Source organism: Chanodichthys erythropterus, chromosome 1, assembly GCF_024489055.1.
Source record: "Chanodichthys erythropterus isolate Z2021 chromosome 1, ASM2448905v1, whole genome shotgun sequence".
Classification (NCBI taxonomy): domain Eukaryota; kingdom Metazoa; phylum Chordata; class Actinopteri; order Cypriniformes; family Xenocyprididae; genus Chanodichthys; species Chanodichthys erythropterus.
This window is the reverse complement of record NC_090221.1, coordinates 33,978,049-33,990,658: the sequence shown is the minus strand read 5'-3', so window position 1 is coordinate 33,990,658 and position 12,610 is coordinate 33,978,049. Positions and strand designations below refer to the sequence as shown.

The window sequence follows — 12,610 nt, the reverse complement described above, 5'->3', positions numbered from 1 at the left end:
TAGACTTTACTTGGGCGGGCTGCCCAGGTATATTAATGGCCGCCCAAGTATATTTGGAGACACATGTATGCTTTTATTATTTTTATCCTCTCATACTTTTGTATCTGCCCAAGATAATGAAACCATCCGCGATCGTGTTTCGCATCTGCTCATTATGTGTGCGTCAGAACTGTTTACTCTCCCTGACAGTCCCATAAGCGCTGCAGAGATTCGGTGGATATTTCACAAAGAGCGCTGCATGTTGCAATGTCACAAGGCGGTGCTGTTGCACGTTCTACATGCTTGCGCAACAGCATTTCAGGCTGCTTCAAAGTGATCCTCAATCCACGAAAAGCACAGATTTATGCCAAGCGATTGCTAATGAACTCAAGTTGATGAATTATTACCATGTTTACATTATGGCCTTTATATAAAATGTTTTAGATGGTTGTAAGAATCTGAAGGATCAGCCTGCAATTGTGTAGACATTTCAAAATAAGAGTCCATGTGTATTTCGGGCTTGTTTATAATTAAAAGTCACATGCCAAGTTAGTAGGTTGTCTTAATTTTTTTAAGGCCAAATGTGTAATCTGTGGCCAAATGTGGCTTCAGTCATAGTTGGGCTACTCTTTTAAGCTGGCAGCATTAACAGTTTATATATCTAAATATATAAATTGTTATCGATCAATATGGGAAAATTATTGGATATTATTGGATAATTGTCTTGGTCTTTATTTAACTATAAACACACTAAGAAACGTGATATGTAACACATATGCAAGTTTTGTTGTGGTCTTGCTGAGATCATACCAGCACCCAAAAACAACATATGCTGGTCCAACAGCACACCAGCATCCCAAGCTGGTCCCAGTGTGTAAAACATACCTTATGCTGGTCCACCACTTCCCATGCTGGGGACCAGCAAACCAGAAACTAGCAAACCATCATTCCAGCATATTCATACTCACTATCTCTGACCACCATTGCAAGATGCTCAGAAAATAATGCATAAAGAAAACAGCAATGCTACCAATAGCTTTGCAGATTTTGGAACATTATAATCAAGAACCAACACTTTTGCTGTTTAACCGGTAGCCTATATCTTACATTTGTGCTGTCTGCCGCCTGTAGATTTGAGACTATTGATTCATTTTCTCCAAGTATTATAAATCTCACTGATTATGACAATGTAGGAAATTGTTGTTTTCCAAGAAGGATGTTGAAACGCTGATGATGAATGAGTGTGTGAAACTGATATAGTCGCTTACCTTAAAGAAACCAATAATTCCAACTCCAAACTCGATACAGTATCTGTCCAGTAGTTCCCTATTCCAGGCATCCATGTTCACATACTTCAGGATGTTTTCATACACAATCAGCACAAAGCGGCCCCGCTGTCCGTCCGTTAACGTGGGCATGTCCCCTTTTCCGGGAGAAATTTCCATCCGGTACCGGAATCGCGCAGACTCCAGGATGGCCACGATCTCCTGGCCGAGCTGCGAATACTGACTCTCCACGAACACCAGCACGACCGGATCCGTCCGAGAGCCATCGGACGACAATGTCCCACCCACTCGAGCAAGGAAGGGGAGTGGTCGAGAAGAGGTCACGTAGAGGTCATCGGCTGCACGTCCTGCTGTCACCGACGGTTCGAGCTCTCGTTTGACAGCATACAGGAAGTAGGAAGAGAGGAAGACGCTGAGAACGCAGAGGAGGAAGAGGAAGACGAAGCTGGTCTGTAGCGGCACCTGGCGAACGAGACGGCGCAGGCGGAGCACGCCGGGCATCACACAAACAAACAAACAAACAGCTAAAAGAAGGAAAACTGGAGTTCAATCTACATGTTCACGTTCTTTTGGGGATGTAAAACAAGAGGAACATGACACAAATGTCTCTGTGCTTCTATGTGACCATTGCTGAGGTGGAGATTGGGGGCGGGGCTCTAAGCTTGAGTGGATGTTTCGTTTGTCCGTCATCGGACCGGCTCCACCCTTTTGTTCACTCTGACACTCTTGATCGGTCACAGACAGCTGAGGGGAGCCGGCTCTGCTGTGATTGACAGATAATCATTGCTTCGGTATCCCAGTTGGCACCTGCACACCTGAAAGAAACAAATATGAATAATCAGGAAAAAATGTTTAAAGGAATCAATTTTATTGAGATGCGTAAAACTTCAAATGTAAAATGTAACTTCAACTTGAGATAATCAGATCACAAAGGCTGCTTTTTAATTAAACAAATATATGCACTGCGTGTTCATTTACATGCGAGCAGTTCATAATCCAGTGTTTTCAGTGTCTCAGAGCATCTCAGTAAATCTCATTTTATTTTACAGGAAAAATATTACAATAGTAATCATGCTTATTTTGTTTAATTTTTAGATGACAATTCATATTAAATATTAATTATGATATTATTATTATTACTATTATATATTAATTCTTTTCATTTTACAGTGAAATAATATTACAATAGTATTATTTCTTATTTTATTTAATATTTTTATTAATAATTATATTTTTCTTAAATACTTACTTTGTAATTTACAGTGAAATAATAATATTACAATAATAATAAATAGTATTTCTATAATAGTATTTCTTAATATTTAAATAATAAAAAAATATAAAAAATAAAAATAACTGTTTAAAAACACATTTTGAATTATAAATGAATTTTTATCACAAAAATTGCAATTAGAGTCCCCCCATATAGTGTAGACATAAATTGAATAACTAAGCTTAAAGATCTTTTCAATTTATATTTATTTATTACACCTTTCTCTGGAATACATGATTGTGATTGGTCAAATCAAAATTGGCCCAAAAAAAAAAAAAAAAAAAGACATACAGGGGGGAAAAACATCTGAATAAAATGGAAAAACAGTTTTAGAAGAAGATTCTTCATTGGAAGGCTCAGAGGAACACACACACACCTCTGGTGATGATGACACAGAGCTCAGGGCATGTGGAGGAATATCAAAGTCAGATTAGAGACAGCGAGTTCAGACACGCAGCAGGAGAGATGCGGTTCTGGACGGCGGAGTGTCGCTGTGGCCTGATGGGTTTGTTCTCAGCGGGTTTCAGAAACTATTTGGGCTGAATTTGCATAGATTTCACACTATCTTTGGACAGGATGTGCTTCAACAGGGCTGTGAAATTGTGTCCTGATTCTCAGCGGGTGTAAAAATACACATCAAATTCAAACACAAATTCAGAGAAGTTTCAGCTGAAAACAAATGATCTAGATGCTCAAAAATCTGCACATCAACGGATGAACATGGTCTGATCAGAAACAAACTATGGTTTGAATTAGCTGGCCATGAGCTGCTCTGATGGCCAGAATCTTATTTAAACTCAAAATAAATAGATACTCCATCTAATAAATTCATATACACTGACCGGCCAAAAAAAAATAATAATAAATTAGATTGGATTGGATTGGATTTTACTAGGCCAATACTTAAGATTCTATGGATGGATCATTATTACAGTGATTGTTATTTTTCTAGCATGTTATTTGTTTTGCAATGGTACTTTTAACCCTAAAAGATGGAGTGTGTAGCTTTTCATTTCTTAAACAACCATGTATTAAGATATATCATGGCCATATTCCAGGATGACAATGTCAAAATTCATCAGGCTCAAATTGTGAAAGAATGGTTGGGAAGGAGCATGAAGAATCATTTTCACACATGAATTGGCACTGACCTTAACCTCGGTGTAAGTTTTTGGGATGTGCTGGAGGACAGTTTACAGAGTGCTCACCTCTTGCATTTTCAATACAAGATCTTGACCAAAAAATGATGCACCTCTCGAAGTTGTGATGTTATTTCCATCAAGAGGTGCATCAATTTTTGGTCAAGATCTTGTACTGACAATGCAAGAGGTGAACACTCTGCAAAGTCTGCTCCAGCACATCCCAAAGACTTTCAATAAAATTAAGGTCTGGACTCAGAGGTATCAATTCATCAGTGAAAATGATTCTTCAAGCTCTCTGAACCATTCTTTCACAATTTTAACCCTGGTGATTCTTGACATTGTCATCCTGGAATATGGCCATGATGTGTCTTCCTACATGGTTGTTTAAGAAATTAAAAGCTACACACACCATCTTTAAAGGATAAAAGAAATGTTGCCAAACATATAACATTATAGAAAAATAAAAATCACTAATAATGATTCATTCATAGATTCTTAAGTATTTGCCTATTAAAATCCAAACAGCGACTTTTATTTTGGCTGGGCAGTGTATATGATATTTAAGTAAATTAATTTTATTCAAGAATGACTAGGTGCATCAAACAAGTTGGTGTGTTTCATCAACTGAGGTGATTATACCATGTTGACAGAACCGGCTCATCCAGTTATGTTGATTATAAAGAGAGCAATTATTTTTTATGTGTTGCAACTCGCCACACATGTCTGATGTAGACTAGAAGTCTATATTAATTCAGTTTGATAAAAACTGCACTGTATTTAGCACATGAGCAAGTGTGCTTACCGAGTATAACTACAGAATTTACAGAGTTAGTAAAAAAAAGAGCAACTCTGAAGCTTTTAGTTTGTAACTGAATGTAATCAGCAACATAAAAAAGTAACAATTTAAAATAAGGTTCCATTTGTTAACATTAGTTAACTCCATGAACTAAACATGAACTAACAATGAAAAATACTTCTAAAGCATTTATAAATCGTAATGGCAATTTCATAATTTAATAATTCTTTATTAAAATCAAAAGAGTTTCTGTTAATATTAATTAATTGCCCTGAGCTGCAGTTGTTTATGGTTAGTTAGTATTAGTATTATTGTAAAGTGTTACCAAATAAATTATGTGAACATACATAAAATGCACATTAGGGCTTCATAATTAATTGAAAATTTTGGTTTAGCATTGTAACCAATCACTGACATTTTTATTTTAAAATAAATGTAGTATTTTAATGTCAATTATATGGGGAAATTGTGATTTTTCTCTTTCAGACATAAGGGGAAAGATACAAGCATGCACACAGAGCAGATCTGAGCAGAAGTTGTTTGGGGTTTGTTCTCATTTTGCAGCACTTGCATGCGTTGAACTCACAGAACGCCCCCACTGGGCCTTTGATGTGAGTGTGTGAGAGTTTGAGAAGCATTGTTGGAGCTGCTAGCAGGAGAATGCATTTGATATATGAGTGTAACAACAAAAGCAGCGCTGGGACTCTGGAACGGGTCGGCCCATTGTGAGAGGGGCCAACGAACCCTCGGGTCAACAGGAATCCTCACGCAGCCCCAAACTGACACTAACAAATGACGCTCCGTAGCAACCGCTCGCTCTCCATGGAAACACCACATGAAGGCCGTGGAAACGGTGTGACAGAATGGAGACCCTCACTGGGACCGCCAGACTCAACCGGCCTGGATTCAACCAGGAGTTCACGCAGGGATTCTGATGAAACCTGAGCAGAAATTTAGAACTGCAGATGAGAAATCTATTCTAGAACTCCTGATGAGAATTCTGGAACTCACAATGGAAAACCTTAGAGCTGTGAATGAGAATTCTACTTTAAATACATAGGCTGATTCATAAATCTTAGTTTAGTCAGTCCTTTGAGACACAAATATGTTTTAAGGTATTGTCAACTTTGACCTGCCAAGGCTTGGACTCTACAAGAGTCCTGAAGGTGTGCTGTGGTATCTGCCACCAAGACGTTAGCAGCAGATCCTTCAAGTTCTGTAGGTTGCGAGTTGGAGACGTGGTGGATCGAACTTGTTGGTCCAGCACATCACACAGATGCTCAAATGGATTGAGATCTGGGGAATTTGGAGGCCAGGGCAACACCTTGAACTCTTTAACATGTTCCTCAAACCATTCCTGAACAATGTGTGCAGTGTGGCAGGGTGAATTATCCTGCTAATATAGGCCACTTCCACCAGGGGACACCATTGTTATGAAAGGGTGCACCTGATCTGCAACAATGTTTAGTAAGGTGCTACAGTATGTGTCAAATTGACATCCACATGAATGGCCGGACCCAAGGTTTCCCAGCAGAAAGTAAAGTAAAAGACAATGGGACTCATCGGACCAGACGACCTTCTTTCACTGCTCCAAGGTCCAGTTGTGATGCTCGCATGCCCGTTATAGGCACTTTTGACAGTGGACAAGGGTCATCATATGCACTCTGATACCGCTTTTCCACTAGGGCTAATGCCGGAGCTGGAGCCGGTGCTGGGCCAAAAGTGGCCCTCGTTCAGAACCGGCTCGCGTTTCCATTGGCAGGGAGCAGACCCCTCTATGTCACCAACATGTGACTGGAATCACTTGTTATATCTTGCAAGAGAGCGTTGATTTCTTCTCCTGACCACTGCTGAACGGACATATTCAATTGTTGTTGGTATGTTGTTAATTTACCTGAACTTCGGCAGCTTTTAAAAATGGCGCCTTTCAAACTGTGGTCAATAGTGGAAGCTCCGCCTACTGACATCATAGTTTCCCTTGTTTGAGACCAGCAAGGTTTCGGGGCCAGTTCAGAACCAGGATCTGGATACCAGCCCAGGATTTCTTTGAGTAGAAAAGCACAGCCCAGATCCCAATTGGGCTCCGACACCAGCCCCGGTGGAAAAGCGGTATTATTAGTCTGCGGCAGAGTGCTATGCACTGTGTGTTGTGACACATTCCTCCCATAACCATTATTAAAATTTTGTGTGACTTGTACCTCAGTAGACCTTCCGTTGGCTCGGACCAGACGGGATAGCCTTCGTTGCCCTTGTGCATCGATGAGCCTTGGGCGCCCAAGTCAACTCTGACTTCAACTGTGTTAAAAAAACTAACTCAAAAACTCTAAATTCTCTCAGCAGATTCCAACACTGGATTCTGGACATCTGCCCACAGCTCCACACATTATGTTAATGACATATCATTAACATGTTTTTTTTTTCCAATTCCTGTTACCCTGCAACATCTCATTTTTTCTCTCTCTTCCCATTAAATATGAAATGGATAAATCTGTTTTATCTAACCCATATTCTGCCTCATGACCTCATTCTGGGAACAACATTCTGATTGTGACAGATTCCTGACATTAAAGACTTTTATTATGAAGTCAGAAGTGGGTAAATGATTGAAGCAGAACCCCAGAGAGCAGCTCCAGAGGACAAGGTCATCAGACATCAGCGGGAACACAATCATGAGTGACAGATCCATGATGAGAAAATTAACAGTAACACCTCAGGCCATGTACGACACACCTCACACGAACACAACACGCTTAATTCAACCCCATCGACCCACATATGAACCCCCATTTCACCAACACACACACGTTTATTTTATTGGATATGCTACAGGAACAAACAGCACAGATTCCCCTTGAGACAGCCAATGAGGGACCTGAAGGGCAGAGCGGCTTCTCATTTATCACGTTTGGCAGCTCCGGGGTTTGTGGGTTTGCACCGAACACTGACTCGCAGTTCATTCAGCTCTGCATTTAGCATCGATCGCAATCAAGACTTCAACTGCAATCAAAACTGAGAGACTGAGTCAATAATCACTTCATTTGCTCTGAGTAGGTGTGACGCCGCTGGCCATGATGCTACAATTTGGTTCTTATCGATACATTTAGTTCTTGATACAGTCATGTAGGTTAGCAGATCAAAACTGCTAGTATGGTGTTTATGGCAATGTGAACTAAATGTTTTTTTTCTGATTAGGAACATGTGAAATGATAAATAAAAAAAAGAAAATGTGTATTGACACAAATTTCAAGATGCATAACTTTGATTTTTTGCCAGAGAGAGCCTAAACTATTATTGTAAACACTAATATTTAAAAGTAAAACCCTTTTTAATAAAAAGTCATCATTACCAAGCAATAGGAAGTCAATGAAAAACTCATTTCAAATGACAGTGAAATTGACCAATCATATCCCTCTAATTGGGTGTGGTTTGTTATCACTAACTTTATGACAAGTTCTGCCCACTGTGGGGAACAAGATGGGGGAAAAAGAGCTGATAAAATAGCTAGTGCTGTTAACAATGGAAAATGTAATTAAGTAATTAGTGAGGTGGACATGGTTGCCAATTTATTATCCAGAGCATTTAAGATTAACTTTTAATGAAAAATTTGATTTAATCAGCAAAGGAAGACCTACACCAGAGCTTAATTTGGTGCAGAAAGCCAAAGCTTTTTAAAGCATTTCAACCCCAGCAAATACAAGCGATTCCCCTGGATGACAGCATCAACCAAAAAGCTAAAGCTTTACTGCTAAAATTGTTTGCTTAGTTATTTCAAATCTAATCATGTGCCAACCGATTTTACTGGCCACCAGCATATGTTAAAGGGATAGTTCACCCAAAAATGAAAATTTGATGTTTATCTGCCTACCCCCAGTGCATCCAATATGTAGGTGACTTTTTTTCTTCAGTCGAACGCAAATTATGATTTTTAACTGCAACTGCTGCCGTCTGTCAGTCAAATAATAGCAGTAGATGGGAACTTCAACTATAACAGTAAATAAAACTTGCTTAGACAAATCAAAATTAAAGCCTGCGGCTCGTGACGACACATTAATGTCCTAAGACACGAAACGATCGGTTTGTGCAAGAAACCGAACATTATTTATATAATTTTTACCTCTAATACACCACTATGTCCAACTTCGTTCAGCTTCCTGTTAGTGAGGTCAAAAAACGCGTTGTGTTGACGGAAGTGATGTCTCGCCCATATACTTCAATGAGCACGAGACATCACTTCCGTTGTCAGAGCGCGATCTGACCTCACTAACCGGAAGCTGAACGCAGTTGGACATAGTGGTGTATTAGAGGTAAAAAATTATATAAATAATGTTCTGTTTCTCGCACAAACCGATCGTTTCGTGTCTTAGGCCATCAATGTGCTGTCACGAGCCGCAGGGTTTAATTTGGATTTGTCTAAGCAAGTTTTTTCGACTCTTATTGTTCAAGTTCCCAATCACTGCTATTATTTGACTGACAGACAGCAGCGGTTGCAGTTAAAAATCATAATTTGCGTTCGACTGAAGAAAAAAAGTCACCTACATCTTGGATGCACTGGGGGTAAACAGATAAACATCAAATTTTCATTTTTTGGGTGAACTATCCCTTTAAGTTTTATTTGAGAATAAAAAGTCATTTTGCACAATTACTGATCAATCTGTATATATACAAACTCAGCGACTATTGTGCTCATTTGCTGTAACTCTGCATAACAGTTACATTTTTCCCCAAATAAACCATTAGTTTATTACAGTCTGTTACATACATTTATTAGGCCGCTGTGCCAGCCTAAAAATATTATTTATTATCAACATTTCTTGTTTGTGGTGGTGGGCTCCAAAATGCTTCGATCACTGGTCTCCATCTATGATGTGGAAGTGTCCGTCTCTAATTTGCTGTCATGATACGTCGGCTTACATTAAATTTTGTTGGTTTTTGTGTCATACATTTTGCAACCCGGCCAGTTGTCACCATATTCCGCTGAAGTACCGCTGGGTTATTATTAGGGTTGTAAAGTTTCCAGAAACTTTCCGGAATTTTGGGTGACTTTCCAGGATTTTTGAAAACTGTCCAGGATTTACTGGCAAACACCACAATGTGCCTCAGAAAATGCCACTTTTAAATATAATAAAGCTAAAATGTGTTTTATGAATCTATACATTTTAAATTTAAAGTCTATCAAGTAACTCAACTTGAGTTTTACAGCAGTGCAGTAAAGCATTTGAGCCGTTTTGATTCAGTGATCTGTAATGATCTGTGATGGTAGATGCCGTACTTTCATTAGCAGCACGACTGTTTTCCTGATTAATGCATCAAAAAAGCTGGAAGAAAATCAAACACGCATGGAAAGATAAGTTCTCATGAAACACACTATAGATATTTGGATCACAGGAGCGAGTTTGGTCGTGTTTGATGTCGCAGCGGGTCAGATTTTCCACTGACTGTAGTGATGATACATAACCTGCTCCGTCATTAATGAAGGGAAACACACTAATGAGTCCAGGAGCCAAGATCACAGACTGTACATGGAGTTTGATCCCACAGCAAACAGACATCAAGCACAAACCAACCCATAAATCATTCAGCAGCTGTCAGGACACATGTAGGGCCCTATTTCCGCGATCACGGAATCGCGGACGGAATCGGGGAATCCAGTCATAAAATTACTTTATAACGCGGAATGTCACGGAATTTGTCAAATTTTGGATGAATGAATTTAAAGTAGGTCAGTACATTTAAATTAAATCGCGATATAGATTAGTGTCTGTGAATATTAAACCGCAAAAAGACTATTTAAACATGAGTCCTGCATGCCTGTGTGCCTCTGAAATGAATGATGCGGAAGCGCAGTTTAATTTACCTCACACCGCCTCACACACAATCGCGCGGGCACACGCACGCTGAAGCACGTGCGACGCTCGCGGTGTTTTCGTTCTCTCCAGAGCTGTTCTGAAAGTCACTTCATCAGCATTTAACCGCTTCGTTTGAGAAAACTACCTTCATAAACACAGAGAAGCTCAAAGCTCTAGGCAAATCTTCAAAATAAAAGTTTGATTTAACTTGACAAAAACATATTACTGTTGTACAGTAGAATTTAGATAAATTAATTTAATAATAAATAATTAAAATATATTTTAAACAATAATCTCAGTGTTTTTTCCATGTTTTAATTTTAACAGTAAAGCTCTGCAGTGCAGCACATTGTTTGACAAAAAAGTTTAATTTCATGATTAAAAGATAAATTAAATGGTATGCGTTCATTTGATTGCCAGAAAAATTTAAATACACAACAGAACTTCTGAAGAAAAAAAAATCCTAATTAATTAATTAATATTGTTGTTTTTAATAATTCAATTAATTAGACATGCTTTTTGATTATTAAAATGGAATTAAACCATTAAAATGGAATCCAGAAAACAGAATTTGGTAAAAATAAAAATTGAGGGGAAAGAATAAAACGTAGGGCCCTAAAAAAAGTAATTTTTTTGTTAAACTTTTATTAAATTGTTGGTAAATTGGATTCATTATTTCAATAAATGAGACATGCTTTTTGATTACTAAAATTTAATTTAACCATTAAAATTGAGTCAAAAAATAAATAAAACGGGAAAAAAACAGAATCCAGAAAAATTAAAATGGAAAAAACGGAATTTGGGAAAAAAATCAAACAGTCCATACACATGTGACAAACACACATGAACACATGCATGCTGGGTTTCAATGTTTTATGAAGATTTTCCATAGACATGATTTTTTTTTACTGTACAAACTTTAAATTCTTTTCCTTAACCCTAAACCTGCACATCAAAGAAAACAACCTCAATCAGATCTGCAGTGTCTTCAAATCAGTATTTAAGATACAGATTATTTAAAGCAGTGCTTTTCAACCTGTGGGCCACGTCCCACTAGGGGTCCTCAGTGATCCTCCAGGTGGGCCGTGAGATAACTTAAAAATAATTTAAATATATTAATATAATTCATTGATTTAATTATTAATACGTTACATTAAAAAAAAGTTAAATTTGATTTAATACAAGGCACCACCTCTCTCGTACATATTCTGTGATTGTTTCAGATCAGCCCAGACTGTTTCTCATCGTGCTGCTGTGAAATATAGACTGAAAACTCAAAACGCAAACTCTCTCAGTTGGAAAAAGGTTTTGATGGATGACAATTGTAATGAAGGTAAAGACATTACACTGACATACAGGAGACGTTTATGCTTTGCTTGAGTTTCTTCTTTAAAGAAATAATGACTTGGGGTTGAAAAGTAATAACACTAGTTCCCATACAAATGTTTTTGTGAAGTAAAAAAAAGTGTGGGGGAGGTGCAGTATTGATTCAGAAAGGAGGGGGGCCTTGGTGTAAAAAAGGTTTGGAACCACTGATTTAAAGTGATAAAATGAACTTTATCATCAAACCCATAATGACTTATATGTTTATCAGGACAATTTATCTGCCAATATTTGGCTATTTGACATCAACATCACTTGATGATAAAAGCTTGTCTCATTGATCAACAGAATCATTTGCATCAGCATTTAAATCTACAGATGGCCTTGTTACTAAAAACATTATCATCATTAATAAATTTAATGTAAATCTCAAGCAAATCATAACAGGCTGATTGCTTGTATAGTCTCAAAATCTAATTATTATCATCCAGTTCTAATCTGCTAAATGTGACTATAAGGCATGAAGATATTAAGATATTATAAACATTACCAACATGATTTTTTAAGCTGCTTTGAAACAATGTGTGTTATGAAAAGCGCTATATAATTAAATTTGACTTGACATGCGCAAGAACACCAGAAAGAAATAAAGTAACTATCCACAAAGCACTTTTTAATTGAGTAAGAAAAAAGAAAAAATTCAATAGCAAGTTCCTCCACATAGCAGTCCCGCTTCAGAAGAACGAAATTAACAATTTTACAACTCAAATAACATACATCTGCTGAAGAATTCATTAGGGAGGCAGCACAATTTATGCCAACCAAAATATTCAGCTGAAAATGCTCCAGGCCATCTAAACAGAAAGCATTACTTCAGCATTTTTGGGATTCAAATTAATTTCAGTGGAATATATATGTTTTTTTAACAAAAACACATGTAATTGATCAAAACAACGGACTAAAGA

At 37.8% G+C, this 12,610-nt stretch overlaps 1 protein-coding gene across 1 annotated transcript in view; it reads right to left on the bottom strand.

The window, feature by feature from the left end:
- Positions 1-12,610, bottom strand: part of ndst1a (N-deacetylase/N-sulfotransferase (heparan glucosaminyl) 1a) — a 39,363-nt gene that overhangs the window by 17,062 nt on the left and 9,691 nt on the right. Inside the window, exon 2 of the mRNA XM_067383209.1 lies at positions 1,248-2,080. Within this exon, the coding sequence (XP_067239310.1) occupies positions 1,248-1,766 (519 nt within the window). The 5' untranslated portion in view covers positions 1,767-2,080. The remainder of the gene's footprint in view (positions 1-1,247; positions 2,081-12,610) is intronic.